General features: G+C 40.3%; 1 protein-coding gene across 9 annotated transcripts in view; it reads left to right on the forward strand.

The window, feature by feature from the left end:
• Window positions 1–24,680, forward strand: part of DSE (dermatan sulfate epimerase) — a 57,973-nt gene that overhangs the window by 19,047 nt on the left and 14,246 nt on the right. For 8 of the 9 annotated variants that reach the window (XM_036316465.1, XM_036316467.1, XM_036316463.1 and 5 more), the window contains one exon: window positions 7,582–8,050. In XM_036316465.1, coding sequence (XP_036172358.1) covers window positions 7,635–8,050 — 416 coding nt within the window. In that variant the 5' untranslated portion in view covers window positions 7,582–7,634. Of the gene's footprint in view, window positions 1–7,581; window positions 8,051–24,680 lie in introns of those variants that run through there. The other variant, XM_036316469.1, reaches the window with a different exon arrangement.

Genomic DNA, 24,680 nt, shown 5'->3' on the forward strand with positions numbered 1-24,680 from the left:
ACAGAGCTGCACTTAAACTTACAAACCTAGCCCGCAGTTTCTCAGTGTTGAGTGGGGAGGTGGTGAACACCATCATTATACAGTGTGGTTTTGCTGTGTGGGTTCAGGGTTATAATTACTCCCCCAGTAGTGTGTGTAAATTCTTGGGGGTTCCGTCTGGTATAATTTCATATTGTGGATTTTTGTTTGGAAATGACTTTTTAGGGAGATATAATTCATTTCACCCTTAAGTAAGGAAACAATAAGCCCTCAGTAAAAGGCACTTTCTTTTTGATTAAGAGCCCTTGGTTTTAAAAAATTTTCTGTTTTTGGCTGAGTCCACAGACTTTACACATCAGGGAGTATAATTTTAGGGAATGATTGTATAGTACCCAAACCATATGTTTTCTTAGGATTTGACATATTTAAGAATAATGCTCGATTTATTTCACTACAAAAATTTACCAAGAAAACAAGGTTTATTTTGCTATTTAAAAAAATTACTTTTCAAAAAATTATTCTAAATATACATTTAATAAAATTGAAATAGAAAAGCCAGGAGAACTTTTAAAATGTGTACCTTCTATTAGTTAAAATATGCGGAAACAGTGAGGTTAGTATGTATGAGACGACCATGGTAAGATGTTTCTCAAATACTTGGGAATAGGGTTTCTCTGAGAGTTAAATCCTAAAATAGATCAGAGAAGGAAACAGGCATCTCTGTTAGGATGTATAGAGTGCCCAGGCCATCAGAGTTTTCCTAAACCCAGATTGGAGGCTTAAAGAGGGAGGGAACTTGGGTTTCAATGAAAGCATGAACGGGGAAGGAGGAGTTGTAGATGCTAACTTCTACAGTGTCTACACATTTTTCAGGGGAGAAGGTGTGATGTCAGGGACGTTCAGCTGTCTGGTCTGTTGGATTGTTTTATGAATATGGGTGGGAGGCATTTGACTGTCCTAATCATGTAACTAATTCCTGGGCCATCCATTGGGGGTGGCAAACTGGAACAGCTACTCTTGGGTGAGCTTGGTGGGGGTGGTGGCAGGAGCTGTAGGGATGTACATTTGCTCTTCTTTCCTAAATGTCATTACGAGTTAATTTTTAAAATGTTGTTTTTAATGGTATCCCAGATGCTGACAGTACAACTTCCGTTCAAACGCAGTTATGGTGGTGATCTTGACTGGTTAAGCTGCCCCAAGCCTAAGGCCCTTCCCACTTCCTTTGTTCTGATTCCTGTTCACCAGGCAATTATCTAATAACTTTACTTCCTGTGCAGTGTTACGACAATATTTCCCAATCTGCTTGATCATTGTATTTCTCATAAATGAATGCAGACATTCTGGTTCTATTTATCTTGAGGGAGTAGAGTTTCAGTTTTATTAACATTGCAGAGCATCTCCTAGGCTGATCAGCTGAGGTGTTGATGACAGCGACTGAAACAAGGCTAGACCCTGGATTGAGGTTGCGCAGTGGTCAGCAAACCGTGGCTCGCGAGCCACATGAGGCTCTTTGGCCCCTTGAGTGTGGCTCTTCCACAAAATACCACGTGCAGACACGCACGTACAGTGCGATTGAAACTTCGTGGCCCATGTGCAGAAGTCGGTTTTCGGCCTGGGTGAATCTATTTTGAGAAAGTGGCGTTCGAAGGTGTCGGTGGGGCGACGGGAGATGCAGCGCTGGGGAGGTACATTGTTTTGAGGTACATTCGCTGAGGTCGACCCCTTCCAACTCTCCCATCCATACTCGTCTGTCTGAAACAAGTATAGAAGACGAGTGTAGATGGGAGAGTTGGAAGGGGTCGACCTCAGCGAACGTACCTCAATCAGATTGAGGACGTTTTTAGCAAAGGCCAGTTTAGGAGTACCCTAATTAAGTTAATAACAGTGTACCTACCTATATAGTTTAAGTTTAAAAAATTTGGCTCTCAAAAGAAATTTCAATCATTGTACTGTTGATATTTGACTCTGTTGACTAATGAGTTTGCCGACCCCTGGGTTAGCGCATCAATTCTGGCAAGGGCAGCAGGTGTCCCCCAAGTACTCACGTCCCTTCCATAATATAAATTCGTTATTTGGAAACAGCCAGAGATTGTAGTATTTCCCAGTCCCTATTATATCACTTGGCCTTTCTTTTGAAAGAATACAGCAAGAAGCAGTCACCTTTTGTACACCGGCCATGGGAAGCAGTCAAACTCAGATACAGCAATAGTTTATTTTGTTGTTACTCTTTTCTTCTGGGGCAAAGCCGCCAACGAATACTTGAAAATATTCAAGGGTCATATGCTTTCCTTCCTGGGAGTGTTGAGCTTACTGTGAATGATGTGTTGAAGAGTCAAGAGGATTGTGTTCAAGTTGTAGCTGTCTCCAAGTGGCATGACCTTGCTGTAGTCTGTTAACATCTCTGATTCTCTTGCTTATAATCTTTTTCTTTCAAATAAAATATTTTATGGGTAGGTTAGTGCAATTTTACATTTCTAAAACTTCTTCCCTTTTATTGAACTCTTACTTCATATCAAGGTCTGTGATAAGTGTACTTAATCTTCCCATTAGGTTGGGATCATTTTATGAATGAGAGAATAGAAACTTTGAGACCAGAAGTCAGTTGATCAGAACTAGTAGACAGCCTGCCCAGTGTTGCTCAGTGGTTGAGGGTCCACCCATGCACCAAGAGGTTGCGGGTTGGACTCCCGGGCAGGGCACATGCCCTGGTTGTAGGATTCCCCTGTGGAGGTCATGCAGGAGGCAGCCAATTGATGTTTCTCTCATTGATGTTTTTATCTATCTCTCCCTCTGTCTTCCTTTTTCTCTAAAAATCAATAAAAACATATTTAAAAACAAAACAAAAGTAGTAGCACAGCTGGGATTATACTCATGTCTGCCCAACTCGACTCGTATTATGTTAGACTTTGGCATATATTATAAAAGGGTTTAGGCGAATATTAGAAAAGGGTTTTTAAGCCATCTTAACTTGGGATATGTTTTACTTTATACAAGGTGATTTCTCTCTTCCATTCTTATGCATTCTATATTAAAAAAATTTTTAATTATGTTTTAATACTTTCTATATTTTCTAAAGCCAGAGGAATTGAAAGAACTTTTGTACTACTATGCATTTCATTTTGAAACAATCCCAGACCACTTGGAAACCCACTTCATTTTCGAAATTTGATGGACTAATCTAGTTTTCAGTTCTTTTCACTTTCATACTCTTTCTGTGCTTTCCTTGTGTAGGGATGGCAGAAATGTTGTTGAATTGTTAAATATTTGGTTACAGGAAAGGACCTTGGCTTAGGATTTAGGAAATTCGGGTTCTAGTTCTGCCTCTGAAGTTTAAGATACTGAATAACAGCATATAGTAACTCTTAATACTCTTTTGCCACATTAACTTTTGTAAATAAAAGATCAAATATGTGAAAAGCATTTCACAAAAAAATTTCTCTGTGTGTCAGAAATCATAATAGCTACAGTGGACAGTTGGAACCAGAACTAAAGCAAAATAATTTTAGGTTTATTGTTGTTGTGTAAGGACCTGCTTAAGATTTGGACATCTTGTTAAATGCTTGTTATAGCCTTTGGCTTGGCCGAAGCAAAATGCCAAACTAGGATTATTGTGGATAGATGACCAAATTGCTATCTGAATTATTTTGTAGTGACAGGTTAATTCTTAAAGGACTATATTGTATTAATTAATTAGGTCTAAATTAGGGAATGTTTTGCTCTCTGAGCTTTGTAGAGGGAGACAAAAGAATGGGAAAGAAAACTGGATTGGGAAAGCTAGCCTATTGTAGTGGAGGAGAAGAGGAATGACTCTTGGGGGAAATGGGGCCTAATGGAGTCTTTCAGAAACATCCTGAGAACTGAGTTATGGGTAAACTGTATTATTAGAGTCAGCTGCGGAGGTCACCTGTGCTTTTGCCATATTGAAAATGCCATGCTCTTTCTTGAACTGGGCCAAGTGCAACTTAAAGATTTAAGTGAGTTGGCTCTGCTCGTCTGTGCCGTAATGAACGAGGTGGAAAATGCCTTGAGAGATCACCCACAGACATCTGAAAGTACAGAATGGTTTGTCCAGGGGAGTGTGTGTGTGTTGTGGTAGGGGGAGTTGGCCATTCTGGTAAACTCATTTGCCTTTAATGGCCATTGTTTCACTCAGCATTCCCAGTACCTCCCAAAGTTCAGTCATTAGGGCATCACCTTCAACAAATTTTGCCTTATCCATTTACTTAAAAAAACAACAACACAGACCACAAACTTTTAATACTTAAACATATCAGAAATAAGAACTTTATATATCTGTTGAAATTTCACGTTTGTTGTGCTATAGTTTTTCCTAATGAAATAAGTAGGTCAAATTAGCATAAGACCAGTCCATCTGTAGTCCACCTAAAATTATCTTGACGAATGTTCCTTTCATCTAATTTTAGCTCTTTTCTTTACAGAGTGGGTCCACAGGATGTCAGGGTAGAGGTCAAAGGGGAACCCAAAGACTGCAAATAAGGCCTTTTTGATGGAATTTTCTAGATCAACTTAAGCTGGTAGATGGGAATTAGGTTTCCCTGTAGGTTATCAGACTAAAGCAAGTTTGAGTTAGACTTTAGTTAGGTTTAATTTTTTTCCTTTTTTTTTTTTTTTTTTTTGACAAAAAACACAATACTTTTTAGGCTGTAGAGTTTCTAGATCTTATGTTTCCCTCTGTGGGTTTCCTAGCAGACTTTTTTCTGAAAAATTCTAAACTTGGGTTGGCTTCAAATAAGAGGAACTAAGGTTTCTTCTTGTTGATTTTAGCGATCATATCTACCCTGCCAGCTCTAAGCCCAGGAGTTAGCTCAGTTCAGCCAGAGTTTATGAGCTGCCTTTTCTGTGTCAGGCACAGTGCTAAGCGCTGTGATGCAAAGAGGAAGCTATGGTCCTGTCTTCTGTGAGGCGCAGCATATAAACAGCTGAAACAACCCAACGCATACAGCTATGTGCCAGATACAGCAGAAATGAGCTCTTTGGGTAGAGCAACAAGGGCCTTAGAAGCTGGGAGAGCACCGGGGGGGGGGGGGGGGGGGGGGGGCTGGGCACGTGGAGTGTGATATGAGGGGGGCAGCACACAACTTACGCCGCGATGAATGCTGTGGGTTTTTCTCCCCGCAGGCAGTCTTCATCGAAGATCATTCTGCAGAATTTCTGTGGGCTCTGCCTTGGCCCACATGGAATCCCAACAAGAATTAACGTTTTACATGTGCGGTAACGCACAGCCTCGCTGCCCTGACACCCTCCCATGAATTTGAAGTAAAAACTAGGGAACCTTCTTCAGTTGGCATATTGAGATGGCATCATTCCCAAAACAACATCTTAATGAGGTTCTGTGCCTCAGAAGCAACTCTCCTTGTTTAAACACTACTCGGGCACAGCCTACCCAACGGGAAGCAATGTGGCAGAAGTGGCTGGGCTCAGAGTATGAGTCTCAGATTGTGAGGGACTGTCTGGAGCAGCCTTGACTATGTCAATGACCCTGGACCTAGCTAGGGGGATTAGATGCCTAAGGGAAGAAAAAAAGCTTAAAACCAATCAGCCTTAAGCACCTTTAGGGAATGTTTGTACAGAGTCTGAAATAGGGAATTTCTAGTCTATACATAGCTATCACCCCACCCACCTCATAACCCAAGTCACCCCCTGCTAGAACTTGAGGTACACATTCAAACACCAGTAGCAGACAGATCTTCTGCTCTATGCATGTAGGGGTCAGTTAAAGGAGAAACTTCTAACCCATCCTCACTCTGGGTACCTAAGCCCCCCCAGTGTTCATTGTATTGATGTCTGCATTCATTCTTAGACTTTGGGGGATTTAATATATACAGGCTTTTAAAAAGTTTGTTAGCATGATTGTCCTCTGAAAAGAGCAAGAAATAAACCTGGTGTTAGGGGGAGGGGGCAGTGGGGACTGAGCATTACTTCAGACCCAGCCACATCTCTGTGTTGCCAGAGAACCACACCCCTTCTTAGACACAACCACAGCCGATTATTTCTTTTGGCCAGGTCTCTGACCTTGAAGGATCCAGACAGCTGCCTTGAAGCTTTGGGTGCTAGACATAATATGGGCAGAGTCCTAGAGTTATTTCTCTTTTATATATTTTATTTAGCATGCCTATACTGATATATTTTTTTTTAATTCACCACAAATTCTCCTCTTGAAGTAAATCTAAAATGCTTTACCAAACCACTGCCATTGATGTCATTACGGTACAGAAAGTCTAAAGCACGTTCAGAAATATAAAGAATGCTAGGACTTACGGCAGCATCCACAGGGGATGCCATATTGCCCTTCTCTTGGAGAGTCAGCAAGTTGGGAATCGGGATTGATCTCTGATGTGTGTTAAATCCTTGGTTTCCTTTCTTCTGGATGTGCTGAGACAGTTTTTTCTTGGAAAAATAGTTGATGTTCAGCTGGGGAGGTTGATTTTTTCTCCATCAGTTTTCCCCTTTAATAATTGAAAACTACTGTTCATTATTTACATAAAACTGTCTTTTACTGGTCTGCTTTCTATAACCTTTCCCCTCTGAAGAATTTTAAGAATTCCCTGACGTTGCTCTAGGGGATTTAATGTGTGCTTTATCCCAGATGTGAGACATAGACTAGGACTATGCTGAGGTTCCTTTTTTTTTTTAATGTTCCTACATTTGAAAGACATTCTTTTAACCTGTGAGCAAAGCTGCCACTGAAAAAAAAGGACTTTTAAGAAAATTAAGTAGTTAAAATATGTGAGTTTGGTTTAAATGTCTGACTTACTGAATGAAACCGAAATCCCATATGCAAAATGGAAAAGTAGACAGTAGTTTCAAATAATAGGGGGAAATGCCCACGTGTTATTCTAGCCTTTTGATTCTGGGATCTTGTTTTCTGAATGAAGGCGTGCCAGCTTCCAGTCCCAGCAAGCCCCGGCCAGGTCTTGCCCTCATGCTCGTGCTGTCAGTCCAGGGGTTGCGCGGGCCCAGCAGACGTTTTCCCTGCTTTTGTCTTCTCTGTTCCACCTTCTGTGGACGCAGTGAGGATGTTTAGCTTTACTCATAATATTTTGTCTGCTTGCATTCTTATAGATGTATTGATCCTAACCCTCAGTCCAGAATATAGAATGTTAGGAAGCAGGAGAGGTCAGAGTGAAGGAGGCTCTGCTAAGCAAGACAGGATTTTCCATTTTTTCCTAATGTCCATTCAGATTCCCAGATGGCATTTCACCACTAGCTTTTGGTGAATGTGGTTTTCATATTAGTGGCTAAAAAATAACCATCAAGCCTAAACTTTTAGCGTGACAAAAATGTGACAAGAATGCCTCCTTACTGCAAGTATTATACTGTTTTCCCAAGTCCAAAGTTCTGTTTTCCACAGTGTATACATGTCTGATGTATCGTACCTAATTAATTAAATAGCTGATTAATTGACTTTAAATTATTAAGTTTCAGTAAGTATCTTCCTAGTTCAAATTTCATTGTTTTAAAAAATATCTAAATTTTCAATCCTTGGACCTTTTCCTAGTGAGTTCACTACCTGCCATATGCTTCTACTTTGCCGTGTTTCCTTGGTTGATATGTCCTTCTTTTCTTGTTTTCCTCCTGCAGTATCTTTCGAAGATGGTTTGGCTGCCTTGGAGGTTTGGAGATCTGATGCCACGATGAGGACTCACACACGGGGGGCTCCCAGTGTGTTTTTCATAGCTTTACTTTGCTCCGTGTCAGCCTACATCACTGACGAGAACCCAGAAGTCATGATCCCCTTCACCAACGCCAACTATGACAGCCACCCGATGCTGTACTTCTCCCGGGCGGAGGTGGCGGAGCTCCAGCTCAGGGCCACCAGCTCCCACGAGCACATCGCCGCCCGGCTCACCGAGGCTGTGCACACCATGCTGTCCAGCCCCTTGGAGTACCTGCCCCCCTGGGATCCCAAGGACTTCAGTGCCCGCTGGAATGAAATTTACGGCAACAACTTGGGTGCCTTGGCGATGTTCTGTGTGCTGTATCCTGAGAACATCGAAGCCCGAGACATGGCCAAAGACTACATGGAGAGGATGGCAGCTCAGCCTAGTTGGTAGATTTTTGTCTTTTTCTTCTTCCTGTATTAACTCTGCAATTTAAAGAAACGAATTTATACTCAGATGAAATCTCAAGAGGCCAGATTTTCACATACTTGTTTGTGTGTGTGTGTGTGTGTGTGTGTGTGTGTGTGTGTGTGTGTGAGTGAGAGAATGAAAGGACTTGCTTGTTATTTGTGTTGTCAGTGGCTTATCCAACGTCTATAGTTTCAAAAAGGCTAGTAACTCCCATGTTTAAAGTTAGAGGGAAAATATTTAGATACAACCTAACCAAAGAAAAAGTAATTTGTTGGATTGAATAAACAGTAACATTTTGATTGTTGAGAATTTTTCTCATCTTGTTTAAAAAGTACACATTACTGTCATCTGGCTGTAGGTTCTGATTGACCCGCAAACCCCCCCCCCCCCCCCACACACACACACAGTGGTTCAACTTCTATGCAGCAAGAAATTTCAGGCAATTAAAATCTATTTTTATGATAGGAGCTAAAAGTAAATGTGATGGGATTATTTTGTAGTCTGTAAACAAGTTCTTATCCAGTTGCCAGCAAATTAGCCAAACCTGTAGGAAAACTAGTGTTGTAGTGTAATTGTGTAAGGAATTCGTATCTATACTAATAAAAGCCTATGTGGTTGTGACACCCTCATGCCGTGATGCCCTCATGCCGTAACAATCCATCACCAGGAGGCTGCGTGTGCAGGGGGTACGCATGGGTGGGCAGGGACTTGATGCTGCGTGTGCGGTGCAGAGGCGGGACCCCCAGCTCTTTGGGGCAATCCATCAAGGAGCCCCAGATGGGTGGGTGGGGCCTACTTCTTTGGGGTGATTGATTGTGGGGCTCCCGCACTGTGGGAGGGCACAGGCCAGGTTGGGGGAACCCCCCTCCCCTCGAGTGCACAAATTTCATGCACCAGCTTTCTAGTTATGTAATAATTTACTTTCAAAAATTCAAGATTTGAGGACAGACTTCCTCTCTCCTTTTGATTAGTTTAACTTTATTTGTTTATAATTTGTTTCCAAAAGATATGGATGAGTAGATTAAATTAGAGAATCTATGTAATCTTACTTAAGCTATGTCTTAACACATATGCATGGCTCAGTTACACTAAAAAAAATTACAAACTATATAATATCCTTTTAAAATTACATAAACTGCTACTTGTCATAGGGCTAGAGAGAACTCATTGTTAAGTGCTTAGAAAACTCAGTGAATGTATTTGATGCTGTGATGAATTAGATCTCCCATGAATTACATCTTGCATTTCATAGGGGTGAGGAATGGTATAGTTTGCAAGCTTCCTGAGTTTTGCCAATAGGGCAAATAAACTTAATTCTTTCTAAATTTCTGCTAGTAAGGTAACGACTGTTGTTTGCTTATAGAGTTTGAAGGATTTTCTAAATGAAAAAGATTATGGAAGAGTTGTCATTAAATCCCTAACAGAGCTGACTTTTTAAGACTTCTTAGTTAGATATGTCTAGTCATTGTGAAGCTTTTACAATATTTTAGATAGAAAAGAACCTTTTTAAAAAAAATTTGTTTCATAGCTGAACCATGTATGCAGTAGTTTCTGACTTTGGCACTAATTAACTGATCTTATTTTATTGACACCAAGAAAGAATATAAAAGATGTATGAAATTTTATTTGATAGTTGAGTTATAAGATTATATTATTATCACATGTTATAATTACCTGACATTGTGTAATTAGTTAAATCTGGCAAGCATATTTATTTAGAAAGAAAACTTTGTTGTCTTATAAGGGTACTTTTTTTTTAAAGCTCTCCTCACCAACCCTTTTTTTATATACATAGTGAAATTTGACAGATTAAGATACTGGTGAAATTGTTCCAGAGATATAGTTACTGTAAAAAGTCATCTATTTGACCTCATAAAAGAGTAGTTGACTAGGAAGTATCATTTCCTTAATGGAGATTATTTTAGCACAAATATAAAAACATTAAAAGAATTGAATGACTAGTGCAGTTTTATTTACTATAATATAAACATTCAGGCATGTAAATGTCAGCTTGAATGAATGTTGTTAATAGAGAGGATTAGACTCTTATCATAAAAGGAGAATAACTGACTTCATATAAAAATGAAAAGTTTTACATAGTTTCTACAGGCTTAGATTTACTTGGTTTTGGAGATGTGTAGAAATTTACTAGAGGGCTAGTACTTTATTCATGGTAATATTGATAAAAATGGGTATAACCCTATGCCATTATCCAGTAACGTGTAAACCAGTCTGTGACTTAATAGAACTGAACAATTGACTTCTTTTGCTTGACCTCCTAGAAGATGAAGGTCACAAATTGAGAATTTACTTTTACATCTAGTTTCTAGCTCCAGAAGTGATCCTAGCATAAAAATTTGAGCTACTGGAACATTTTGTCTTGGCAAGTACTATTACTAGGCTGTGTTTTTTAATCATTTTGTGGAAATTTTAACTTTCTAAAAGCTGCCACACCTAATCCCTAGACTCTTAAATTCTCATTTAAATTTGTAGTTGAACATAATCACTTTTTGACAATTTAAAACACTGTTAGATGTTTTTCTAGTTCAACTGTCTCTTTAAATAAACTAAATCATATGTCCCCATTATGCACAGAGAAGTATATTGTGGGTATGGTCATTGTCTTAGGATAGGTTCACCTATATTTGGTTTTTTTGGGGGCTGGGGGGAGACTAATTCTTATTTACAAAAAATCAACAATCAGTAATTCATATTTTGGAATTTTTAAGTAAAGCTTTCTACAAGGCTTCATCAAACTTACTATATTTGCCATTTTCCTTGAAGAACATTCCTACTGTTTCGAAAACCACTAAATTGTGTTCATTGACTTAATCAACATTTATTGAGCATCTGTTGTATGTCATACCCAGTGCAGGATGCTGGGGACTCAGAAGGGGGGCCAACATTGGGTATTTGAAAGCTAAGCAAGGCCTATATCCTCTCCTCAGAAATGAGTGTCCCGTCATTACGAACTTACCAGGTGCTTCACGCTGCACTCCAGTGCAGTGGAAAAGTGCCAGGTCTGTAGTCACATGGCCTCGATTGGAATCCCAGCTCCCCTTCTTCAGCTGTTATACTTCAGACTAGTTTACTTACCTTGTTTGAGCCTTAGCATTCTGATGTATAAAGTAACAGTAACAGTGGTATCTACCTCATAGGGTTCTTAGGATTAAATGAGGTAAAGTACTTAGCACAGTTTCTGTCACACAGTAAATAAGAAAAATGACAACTATGATAATTATTGTTACTGTTATTTACTTAGCACTGGACCCTGTTTGGTTTATAATTTGGTATATGTAGGCTCTAAGGAAATAGTATTTGGTATTAATTTGGAGACTTTACTCATTTTTGTTCAGATTGCTCTCAAAACTAGAACATCTGTGTAACTCATAAAATTTTCCTTTTCGCTTTATTGCATTAAACTTTCAGCAATGCTCCCCTGGGCCCTTCATGCATCTAAGAATCTGATGCTAATGCCAGTGAGGAAGGCTTACGAGAAAGGGACAATGATGTGTCTTTTGTCTGGTATTAGAAGGAACTATATCTGAGTTTAGCATGAATACAGGTGTATTCATGTGGTTCATGTCATTTGAATATTTTGTAAATAAAGATCTGAAAGACCATATATATAGATTCACTTATTTATGAATCTTGGGCCATTATAAAAGAAAAGCTAAATGGGAAATGTTACCTAATTCTACTGATGTTGTCATGTGTCCAATGTACTACAAAGTTGAAAGGAAATCTGATAGATTGATGATGATGGTGGTGATTGATACCACAGAGATGAGACTCTGTGTTCTGTGTCAGCTTTTGCAGAGATGCCCACATCCTGTTGCAAAAGCTCTCTCCTTTGAACTGTCTTCTGCTAATGCTGAAACGTTCTTCATAACAATAAAAGTAACAGTACTTTAAGCTTGCTCTTAGTTCTAAAAATCAAATTTTAAAAGATATTTTAACCAATATGTATAAAATGGCCAATTATTTTTCACACAACAAATAATATTTTTGATTTTTGAATGAAGCCCCTTCTCCCTCATAGATCTCATCTTCCACATGAGAGTTGGGATTTGGGTTGCAGTTGGCTCTGTGTTAGGTAAAAGCGTGGCCAGAATTCAATATGCAACCACTTTAAGTACACTTAATGAGCTGAGATCATAGATCTGGGGCTGGTAACAATACAAAATGCGTTTTATTGCACTTAAAATGAATTCACGTTTTTATATAATGTCACCTAGTTACTAGGACAAGTTCTGTGTTAGGCCAATTGGCACATGGAGGTATTCTCATTTATAAATGGTTGCTTTGTGCATTCAGTTCTGACATAGTTAAGAAAAAGAGCACAATTGATCTCCAAATAACTAAAAATCTTTCATCTTTTTTCCCCACTCAACAGCTTAAACTTTAAGGTAGGAAAATAATAAAAGAAGTTCTTAGTGGAGATTTAAAGGGATGTCCATAAAGTCAGTTTCTAGGATGAGTTTTTGGAGTTAGCACATAGTACTCTACTTTCCTAAAATTTTTAAAATATTTATGCATATTTGTATTTACTTATTTCTACTGTGCCTTTCCCTCAGAAGAAACATTAAGGAAACATAAACTACAAGAATCAAATTTGAAGTAGCTGGGAAAGAAAAGGAGGGATAAAAGGTTAGGGACATCAACTGGACTGGGAGTGAGACAGTAGCTGAAATGCTTCTTCTATGCCATGGGCGGGCCACAGGTGGACCCTGAGATTTTTAGCAGCAAGGAAAGTAGGCTCAGTTAGTTTTTAGCAAACAGTGTCCGTGGAATTGAAAACAGGTCAGTTACTCTGCAGAGATGCTATTCTGGACCCAAGGATCAGATAGAAATTTCCCTTGGGGTTTTCATGAAGAATCTTCACCCTAGTGCCAGGAGCACCCATACAGCACATATGTGATGAGTTGTACAGTGCTGTTCTTTTTACACAAGATTAGACTGAGGGCAGGACTATGTCTGTTCTGCTCATGTGTGTATCCTCCACATCAAGTCTATATCTGTCTAGTGAACGAATGAATACTGTAGCATCCCTGGATGGAGGATCTCCACAGTCAGGTTCCTGAAAACCAGGTGGAGGTGGAAGGGACGAACATAAGGTTCAGACACAGGCCACCATTTCCCCCCTAGTCTAGCCTACTCCTTCCGTAGAATTTTGTATATGTAGAAAAATGAAATGCCTGCCTATCTATTCGGGAGCCTCCCTATTCGTGTGTATCTCATCCTAGTCCTTGATTGAGTTGTGAGCTTGACATTACAGCCCTTGGCAAGTTTCTACAGTAATCTTCTACAGCTGAAAGCAAACAAAACTCACTCAAATAGTTATTGGGAAACACTACAAACCCTGAGTCACTATAGAAAAGTACAGTTAAGTTGACCATATTTTACTTAATAATATGAAGAGATTGATTGCCCAGCCAGCGTGGCTCAGTGGTTGAGCGTCGACCTACTATGAACCAGGAGGTCTCGGTTCGATTCCCGGTCAGGGCACATGCCTGGTTGCAGGCTCAATCCCCAGTGTGGGGTGTGCAGGGGGCAGCCAATCAATGATTCTCTCTCATCGTTGATGTTTCTATCTCTCTCTCCCTCTCCCTTCCTCTCTGGAATCAATAAAAAATACATTAAAAAATAATATGAAGAGATGAAAGCATTTCAGAGAGATTTAAGTGAGGACTGTAGCAGAGAGGATTTGTTGTTCTGGTTGATGGTGTACAGTTATCTTGTGTGCACTTCCAAGCTGCAGGCTTTTGGGGGCTTTTCTGTAAGCATCGTAAACTGTGGGGAGCAGGCCAAGCATAGCGGTCTGTGGAGGCAGAGGTGCACTTGCATCTTGACTCTGTGATTGTATTAACCAGGTGTCCTTTGGCAGGTTCCGTAACTCTTCTGCAAGCCTGAGGCTCTTCATCTATAAAATGTGGATGATTCTTCCCACTTAAGATTGTCCCAAGGATTAAATAAAGTAATGCATGTAAAGCTCTGGGCGTTATGTGCCTGGAACACAGTTTTATCAAGTTTACTATCAGTACACAGAAATACATACAAATATGCAGCTTTATTCTTGTTAAGTTCTTGCTACACAGTACTGCATTTTACCTACTCAGTCACTCTGGAGTTGTGCTTTTGAGAAGTATTTGTTGTGAATCATTCTTTCTCCCTTCTTTATGGCATTTTTGCTTACTTATCGTCAGCAAATAAATCACAGAGGAAAGAAATTACTTCACCCTTGCATTGGAGCCAGTCAGCGACAGGAAATCAGAACTGGTGAGGGAAACAAAGAAAGTTGAACTTTCGGACAGAGAAGTAATTATATTTTTATTCGCAACAGACTGCATATTAAATCCTTACCTGTGACTTGCAAATTTCTGGAGAGTGACCTCTGAGGATGTATTTGCAAAAGAAAATAATAAAGGAAAGAGAGAGAGAAAAAAGAAAGAAAGAAAGAAAGAAAAGCCTCTGGCATAGTGAAAGGAACCATCCGGTTTACTCCTGCACATTCCCAAATGAAGATTGCGCCTGTCTCCCTCAGCATGCCCTGCTCGGCTCCCAAGGCAGTTTTCTCTACAACTGTTCTGCAGGCTTTTTACTTTTCTAGTTTGCACGTTAAGGCTGGGAATCAAAAGTCCGGGAGGATGTAGCGGGCCCTGACATGTGGAGCTACAGCACTGTGAGTGAAAGGTCAGGGTTTCCTCTCAAACTTTACAGTGGTGAGGACTAGGAGGCCTCTCCCAGAATGCACCTGGAATCCACTGCATTCAAAGAAACAGATCCAGGGGACCCCTGGTAACAATTGCTGGGCTCTCAGAAAACACAGCCCCCAACTCCCCTGGCTTGTTCTCATTCATGTTTTTCCTTCCTTTTACTCTTTCTCCTTTCCTTTCTGCCTCTCTTTTCCTCTGTTCCTTTCATTCTGTGATCTAAAGGAAGTTAACTCCTTTTACTTTGCTTCAGAACCTTGGAAGCAAAAGGTTAAAAACTAGTGACTACAAGGTTTTGAATGATGACCACATTCTTTAACGTGGATAGAAACACATGTTTTAGGAACCTGGCCATTGGGAATTCCCTTCTCTTTTTTTTAATATATTTTATTAATTTCTTACAGAGAGGAAGGGAGAGGGATAGAGAGTTAGAAACATCGATGAGAGAGAAACATCAATCAGCTGCCTCCTGCACACCCCCTACTGGGGATTTGCCCACAACCAAGGTACATGCCCTTGACCGGAATCGAACCTGGGACCTTTCAGTCCGCAGGCCGACGCTCTATCCACTGAGCCAAACCAGTCAGGGCGGGAATTCCCACCTTGAACGCCATTTAATAAGCAGGCTGTTGCCAGCATCATTCCAAGTGAAGACATAGAGCAAGGGTGGAGGTCAGGTGACCTGTGGCAGGGGGAAGCCTGTGAAAAGTTGCTAAGGGAGAGGTACAGTCAGCTCTGCAGGTTAGCTGAGCATCTCAGGGTGATTGTTCAGCACACAACAGGCAAATTGTGCTCCATCTATTTCAGGTCAAGTGACGATAAAGCAGTTTAATAATGCTTCTTTCTAACAACTAATTGAAGATACTGTACAAGAGTGATAATGCACAATTGAATAGAAGTCCAAAGTTAATTTTGCTTATGGCATCTGTTTGCTGTTTGACTCCAAGATGCATTATTTGGTCTGACCTTCAACACATTTCAATGATGGGTGACTCGCTCTCTCCTACATCCTGCCCTTTTAAGGTCACTTGTTGCCTTTTATTTTTTTAATATATATTTTTATTGATTTCAGAGAGGAAGGAAAAAGAGAGAGAAACATTAATGATGAGAGAAAAATCATTGACTAGCTGTCTCCTGCATACCCCCTACTGAGGATCAAGCCCCCAATTGGACATGTACCCCTGACTGGGAATCGAACTATGACCTCCTGGTTCATAGGTCGATGCTCAACCACTGAGCCACATTGGCTGGGCACTTGTTGCCTTTTAAAATACAGCAGGCTTTCAGAGTTGCCTGAGGGAGCTGTGCTTAAGGCCAGAGGAATCCTCCTCCTCTTTTTGGTTGGGTTCTAACTTAGTGCCCTTCACCCCATATATACAGAGTCATGAATGTATCAAGTTCAACATAGGCTTTACAATTAGGCTCTCAAAATTTTCTTATTAAAAATTTGCCAATCATGGTGTTTATTTAAATATTGTGCATTCCTTGCCCAATATCTTGAGGGAAAATGCTAGTTGGCAAGTAATTAATATATATATATATGTATATATATATATGTATATATGTATGTATATATATACATATATATATATCTGTATTCTATTTCAGTAATGCTTTGTAATCATTTTTTTTAAAGTTGGCTTTATCTATGAAGTAAAATAACTATTCAGTTTAACATCACTTAAGAATAGAGTCTTACTAAAAAATAAAAGTGTAAGGTCTTACTCAGTGGAAGACAAATACCGTATGATTTCACTTACATGTGGGATCTAAAGAACAAAATAAAAAACAAACAAAATAGAAACAAACTCATAGATAGAGAACAGACTGATGGTTGCCAGAAGGGTGGGGGGTTGGGAGGCTGGATGAAAAAGGTGAAGGGATTAAGAAGTACAGATTGTTAGTTACAGAATATGCCGGGGTCCAACCCCAGCAGGTCCAAGGGTCCCCAAAGGTGTGGACGGAGTCGGCGAAGAAGGAATGACACAAAGACAGCGTTCGGTTGATCAGCAGCCTATCCAGGATCTCTAGCCAGGATCTTCAGCCAAGTTCTGGTCTGGATCTCCAGCGAAGTTCTGGTTTGGATCTCCAGCCAGGTTCTGTGTCCATGTTCTCTTGCTAGGTTCTCCAGGTTCTCCAGCCAGGTTCTGTAGCCATATTCTCTTGCTAGGTTCTCCAGGTTCTGTCCAGGTTCTGCAGCCAGGTTCAGTCACCAGGTTCTAGTTAGGTTCTCTTGCCAATTTCTGTAGTCAGGTTCAGTCCAGGATCTTTTGCCATGTTCTCTCCAGCGAAGTTCTTCTGTCTCTAGGTTCTGAGTAGGTTCTGTGTTCTTAGTTCTGTGTTCTAAGCTCTGTATTCTAAGTTCTGAGTTCTTACATCTGTATTTATACCAGTTGATTCCAATCCTATCAATCTCTATTCCAAAGGTTAGGGCGTTTCTTATCTCCATTCCAGGGAGTAAAGATTATGTAGCTTAAGCATGATTGTTCGTAGTTAAAGTGATTAATTACCCGCCTGGTACTTAGTTAAGAGGTTTTATTCCCTCCCTAACTTCAGGGGAAAATCCCTACCTGGGGAAACAACCTTTCTCAGAGACCTTGGTTAAAACACATAGTGCCAAGAAGGTGAGCAAACATATTAAGAACAGTATGCCATATATGCCAGGTCCCTTGAAACAGCAAGCATGGACCGGCTCCCGGCAAGAATAGTCATGGGAATGTAAAGTACGACATAGGGAATATAGTCAATAATATTATAATAACTATGTATGGTGCCAGGTAGGTACTAGAAATATCAGGGGATCACTTTGCAAAGGATATGATTGTCTAACCACTGTGTTGTACACCTGAAACTAATATAAAATATTATTGAATGTAAACTGTAATTGAGAAATCAAATAAAAAAAAGAATGGGGCCCTGGTGGGGCAGCCTTCTTAGTTGGTTGGAGTGTCACCCTGTGCACCAAAGATCGTGGGTTCAGTTCCCCGTCAGGGCACATACCTGGGTTGCGGGTTTGATCCCTGATTGGGGTGCCCACGGGAGGCAACTGATCGGTTTCTTTTTCACATCAATATTGCTCCTTTCATTTTTCTAAAATCAATAAAAAACATATTCTTGGAGGAGGATTAAAAAAAAGGATAGGGTCTCGCTGACATTAAGTTCTTACCAATGCTGTACAGATCGCTGTAACTACTAGAAAGTGATAATGGCCAGAGGATGCCCATGGAGTCTCGTAAAGCTGGGTAGTTCCTTTTACCCTGGTTATCCTCAGAATGGCTTTTACTTCTTCATGTTCTTCTGCCATAGACATCAAGGGAATGTGGGTTAGCCACGCTTAACACAGTTGCTCATCCTTCTTTCCTTTGCCTTTCCAGTGTCCACATGCTGGCATAGGACAGCAGGCGGAGACACAGTCAGGGGCCTGATCACTGCTGATCCCACATAAGCCTGTGGTTTAGAAGCTTTGTGTGTGGAATGGCTTGGAGGTGAGGGATCAGGAAGAAGGCAATGTGGAAGAAGCTTATAATATTAGTGTAGGAAGGAGATGAAAAGCACAATTAAAACAGTAGGGTGGTCAGAACATAGGATGAATTTAAGAGACATTTAGAACAGAGAATCTACACAGAAATTGATTGGATATGGCACAGTTTTTTCAAAGTATGGTTCTTTTTATCAGAAACATAGAGGTAGTCTGAAAAAGACAGATTCCTGCCTTAGCTGGTTTGGCTCAGTGGATAGAGCGTCGGCCTGCAGGCTGAAGGGTCCCAGGTTTGATTCCCGTCAAGGGCACATGCCTGAGTTGTGGGGCTTGATCCCCAGTAGGGGGCATGCAGGAGGCAACCAATCAATGATTCTCTCTCATCATTGATGTTTCTATCTCTCCCTCTCCCTTCCTCTCTGAAATCAATAAATATATATATGTATATATTTTAAAAAAAGATTCTGGGGCCCTACCCAGACTCAATGAGTGATTTCTTTTAACAAGTTCCTTGTGTAATTCTGAGGTACACTCAGATTTAAGTGGTGAAGGGAAAAGGGGTGTAAAGAATGGTACAGTACTTGGTTTTGTATTGGGTGAATGACCTCACAGTAATGCCCCAGACGAGGTAGGAGAGCAAGTGGGTTTGTGGAAGAGAAAATTTAATTCACTTCTTTACATACCTTTTTGAGTCACTCTCCCCCCTCTTTATTCTCCCCTTTTTCTCTTCCTCCTTTATTCTGCCCTTCATTCTTGCTACTCTGAATGCATTTTGTTATTGTTGTTTGTGTTCTTACTGAATGTGGGTGAGCTCTTTAAGAAAAAGTATCTTTAGGTGGTTTAAAAAAAAAAAGGTTAACTTGTCACCATCACTGTAAAACATGCCTCCATCCAGAGCTTACAGATTTTTAGAGTTGCTTTTTCTAGAATTTTGTGATTTTAGTGTTTTAGGCTTTTCACTGACAGACATTGATGTACATCTCCCCAGTGGTCCACTTGTACCACGTGAAGTGACATTTTCAACTCTGCCCAGCCTGGTGGCAACACGTTTACAGACCAGCCCTGAGCTGGCCTTTCTGCCTGCAAGGATCCAGACTTATCCATCCCCTTTCTTACTTCTTTCCCTCCAATGCTATCCAGACTTCAGGATACAGTTAACTTCTCCCTCCTCCATAACATTTTCTCTAGCCTCTGCCCCTCTCCATTCCCAATAGTTATTTTCCATGTGACTCATTGGTTTGCAGTAGTAACTGGGTTACTTACCATGTCTTCAAGATGCAGCCCCAAAGAAACTTCTTTCTAGAAACTTCCTGAAGTCCATTTTCTACTCATACCTTGGCTAATGTGATCCAGATATGCCAAGGAATCCAAGCAAAGCTCTTACAGGATGCTTCGCCTGTACTGTGATTCTTAGTTTATTTGTTTGCCTCCTGCACTGACCCATAAGCTTACTGAGGTTACACCATCCTCACATTTTGCCATCGAGTTCTGAGAGCCAAATAGGGCACTAATAAGATACAGTAAGTGAAGGAGTAAATGCTCTTATTCTAATTGAGTCTAAACTTACCGAGAGCAGAAGTCCTGAATCTGTATACACTTTGAATCTGATTTGGTGCCTTGCACACTGTGGGTGCTCCTGTCTGCCTAGCCTCACATTCACTCTGAGGACCTGCCTGTTGCCAGCCTGTAAGTTGGAGGCCGGTCTTGGTACCTAGTTTACCAGGGGGTCTTGCATTACCTGCTCTTTGAAGTGCTCCTCTTGCACTTGGTATTTTCTCCTTCCAATCCTTTGATTTTGGCACCCAGCATCTAAACACGTATGTCATATTCACGAATGTTCTCTATCAGATAATCTCAGTATTTTTTTTTTTTTTTTTTTTTACTTTAAAGCCACCTCTTCAATCTTTGAAATGAATAGTAGGAACATTAGATGCTGGGAGGTGATACTTTATTGGCATTCAGGGCGAGGACTGCGGAGCCACACTCCTGTCTTCTACTCCCATTGATGAACTGTTTGACTTGGAGCATGTTTCGTGGCTTCTCCATGGTTCACTTTCCTCACCTGTAAATTGGTGATAAATATGATACCTCCTAGTGCTGTTTAGAGGACTGAATGGATTAATGAAAGGAGTACCTGGCATATTGAGTCTGCTGTAACTATTACTTTGTTTATATTTTGTGTTCTTATAAATTAATGCCAACAAAGGCAATTTTAATTTATAATAAATGTGTGCACATATTCATTTTATGTAATTTTATTGTGTACTTATTCTGTTCTAGGCATTGTGGGAGGTATTGGGGATACAAAATTTTGAGGACAAGTTATACATATTACCTTAAGTTGTTGACCACTGGAAGATACAAACGAATAGGCAACGTGAATGCATATGATAGATGTTATGATAGGGATGGTACAGTGTGTAATGAGAAGGCTTCATCCAAATTGGAGCACTGGGGGAGGCTTTCCTACTGGGGCCTGAAGGACAAATAGGAATCAGCCAAGTGAAAGGGGAAGAGAGCATGTTGGAATGTTCCAAGCAGGAGTGACTGATGTTCAGAGACTGTGACATAGAAAGCAGAGTGCTTTTGAGGAACTGAAATTTAATGTAGGGAGGAGACTAGCAAGCTCTGAGTAGACAACCAGGTGCTGCAAGGCGTGGCTCGCCATGTGAAGGAACGTGAACTTTCTTTACAAGCACCATGAGGCCACTGAAGGGTTTTCACAGGGCAGTGACATGATCAGATTTGTGTGTGGGGAGTTTTCTTTATGTTTATTCAAATGTGCATCCTAGGCACGTGTTTAGTCTTGCTCATTTTAAAAAAATGTCATTTATATCAGCAGTTTTCCCTCCGCCCTTTATTTTTTTACAATTATCTATGGAAGGACCTGGGCCCTTCGGCCTGCACAGCTTCCCACAGTCTGGATGTTGCTGACTGTGCAGTCGGGGTGCAACTCGGTGGGTCCCCTACCCCTGGTGTTTCCTGCAGACTGACCACTGGAGGCCAAGGCTTGATGCGACTCGGTTTTGATCACTTTCACACAAGCATGGGTGAACATGAAATGGCTGCTGTTTTCTCCAGGGGCAGATCTGTGTTTTAGGAAGAAAGAGTCTCTGACCACATGTGGAGGGAGAGTAGATGGCAGAGGTCATACCAGAAAGATCAGTTCATTTTTCTGTGTTTATCCAGAGAGGAGAGCCTGGAATAGAGACTCTGAGAATGGAAAGAAATGATGGTTTCCAGAAAGGTTTAAGAGTTATTAGCGTGTGTAAGACTGACAGTTATATTTGAGGACAGTGAGGACAAAGAAGTCTCTTTGTGAGAGGCAAGAGGGTGGCAGGACCTCTCAGTGAAATTGTGAAACCTGGGACTGTTGGGAAAGCCTCATGAAGCATTTGGTTTGGACATATTGAGTTTGAAGTGCCTGTGGACCGAAGAGGATATGTCAAGTTCATATTTCAAGCATTATTTTTAGCTACTTCCTGTTTGCCAGTAGTGTGTTGTGACTTAAAAAAAAGGTTGTCGCCAGGAAAGATTTTATTCAGTATAAAATGTGCTTTCAGGTACAACATACATAGTTTCTGTCAATGACTTAAACAATATAGAAGGAAAATTCAAAGAAGGTCAGCTTTAATTATAAGTAAATAAATGAACAACAGCCAGAAGAATGAAAAGAAAAGGTGGGATGCTAACAGAGCATTCCAGCCACACGGGTGTCCTCAGATCACTTCTGGAGCTGAAACCAAAATGAAGCATTGGGCAGGCGGAGCTTCCAGAGGGAAGCATCAACTTGAGTGAACGGCGCCGTTTCTTCTGAAGTGAGAAAAGGAAAAAGATTCTCGATGAAGTGTGGATAGTGATTTGGGCTTGTCTCAATTTAGGGAGCACGTTTCAGTTCATTTCTGTGATTCCTTGGCAGCGAATTCATTATGACAAGAAACAATGTGGGGAAGGGAGAGAGAAGAATAAATTCACACATGTTACGAAACTTTAATATCTTCTCACCCTACACTTTTCGCCATAATTTTTAAAAACCCCCATGGAGTTTACTGTTTTCCTGTCTTTGGAGAGCTTGCTGACTTGGGAAAGACTTTAAAGTATTACTGAAGCCAGTTTGAATCTTTTGCTCTTTGCTTTCCTACCATGGCCTGTCACTTGGGCAGAGAAGATGGAGAGGGTGTGATTACATTCAGCCTTTGGGGAAGGGAGGGTCAACTTTTATTTTCAATATGACAAACTGGAGATCTGAAATTTGGGAAACTGTTTAATGTCCATGGCTTGTTGAACATAGCCCACAAGTTTGACTCATAACTTAATTTAAATTTAATTTATTCATTAATTCTCTTTTATGGCAACATATGAGATAGCACATCTCCAAATTTTTCATGATTCCCAAATAAAAATCCTAAACTGACTTTTTCCCCATTTTATTGCCAAATTACATTTTAAGAAGTACTCCTTGAAACTGTCCCCAGCACATGAAAGAAAAGAACCATTATTGGTGTAGGGTGCTGTTCATAGACATTATTTTATCATCCCTCTGGAATAGAAATGGCTTCAAAGTCCGACAGAATTGTTTTGGGGATGGGAGATGTATGTTGTTGTTTTTCCACACAGTGATCACTTATTTGTGTTCCTGCATTGATTGCCTGGGCCCATTTGGTGTTTCTCATCTGCCTCCATCCTACAGCACCTCTGCCCTCTACTGTGAACATTTTGAACTTCTCCGGTGTCTGGGTTCCTTCCTGATGATCTCACATGGGATTGTCCTCAGTGCTGGCTCCAGACCCTCTGCTGGAAAGTGCCCTGGGAAGCCGGGACTCCACCCAGCTCCACGCACTGAACCTGGGCCCGGGTCCTGTCTGCCTGCAGGGTGCATCTGAGGGCTGCTTGTTTGGTGTCACCTTTACCCTCTAAGACAGTGGTTTTCAAACCCTTTTTCACTGTGACCCACAATAAGAATCAAAGTGCACATCACAACACAATGTACGTATAACTTTAACTCTACATATGTAAATATGTAAGTGAAAGTTGTACTTTGTCTTATTCCATTCCATTAAATGACACTAAAAATATGCTGGTCATAACCCATGTTCATTCTACAATTTATTAATAGCTTATAATTTGTAATTTGAAAACTCTGCCTAACATTCTGACAAACACATGATTCCTTTTCAGAGAATCCCTCCTTAATATATCTCTGTTCTTGAATATCTCCAGAGAGGGGACCGCTTCATTTTTTGAGGTGGCCACTTCATTCCGTAGTTCTAGTGTTTAGAGGACTTGGATGCCTTTTTTTTTCTTCTTCTTCTTGTCTGATCACTATAGCTAGGACTTCCCATACTATGTTGAATAAGAGTGGTGAAAGCGGACATTCCTGTCTTGTTCCTGTCCTTAGGGGAAATAGTTTTAATTTTTGCCCATTGAGTATGATGTTGGCTGTAGGTTTGTGATATATGGCCTTTATTATGTTGATGTATGACCCCTCTGTTCCAACTTTACTGAGAGTTGTTTTTTTTGTTTTGTTTTTTTAATTAAAAAGGGGTGTTGGATTTTGTTGAATGCTTTATCTGTGTTAATAGATATGATCATGTGATTTTTGTCTTTCAGTTTGTTTATGTGATGTATCGCTTTTATTGATTTGTGAATATTGTACCATCCTTGTATTAATGCATTGATGGTTAAAGGATTTAGATAACCTTTTAGAAATATAGCTATTTATTTATAGGCCAGATTTCATAATGATTTAGTAGTGATGAACCCAATGGTACTATGAACTATTTTTATATTTGAGTATTTTATTTAAATGAAAACTACTTGGAATAAGTACCTGTATATGGGAGGTTGGAAATTTTCACAGAAATTGGATAATAATATTTCTTAAAGAATGAGAATCCTATTAAATGTCCTTTTATCTATAAAAGTAAGTTCATTGGTTAATCAGACGTGTCAGAGTTTGGTAGGTGGTCACAGTTCATTGACATCAGCTTTATCATGACTAGATGTATATGCTGTCATTTATAGATGCAACAGAGCTGGGAAATGAATGACTTGGATTCTCTGCCTGGCTCACCAGTCACCGTGAGTCAGTGGAGACTGTGTTCCTAACTCCCTGACAGTGAGCTTGCAGTATGAATTACTATTTTTTTCCTGGAAGTAGGGAATTAATTCACACTCTTCACAGTCTGTTTACAACCAGTACACACACTGGCAAGCTGACCAGCAAGGTGGCTTTGTCTGTGACCAAATGGTTAAGAAACTCATCAACCGTAGTCACTTTAGCACCAGTCTGTATCACCAGCACAGCTAACCAAACTGATATTATTCTGAAATTCCTAGAAATTCCTCCAAACCTCTGATGTCATAAGGATTGCATATTCATTGTCAACAGTGTGGCCTAGTTTTATAAGCTTGTTC

Source organism: Myotis myotis, unplaced genomic scaffold (assembly GCF_014108235.1).
Source record: "Myotis myotis isolate mMyoMyo1 unplaced genomic scaffold, mMyoMyo1.p scaffold_m19_p_7, whole genome shotgun sequence".
NCBI classification, from domain to species: Eukaryota; Metazoa; Chordata; class Mammalia; order Chiroptera; family Vespertilionidae; genus Myotis; species Myotis myotis.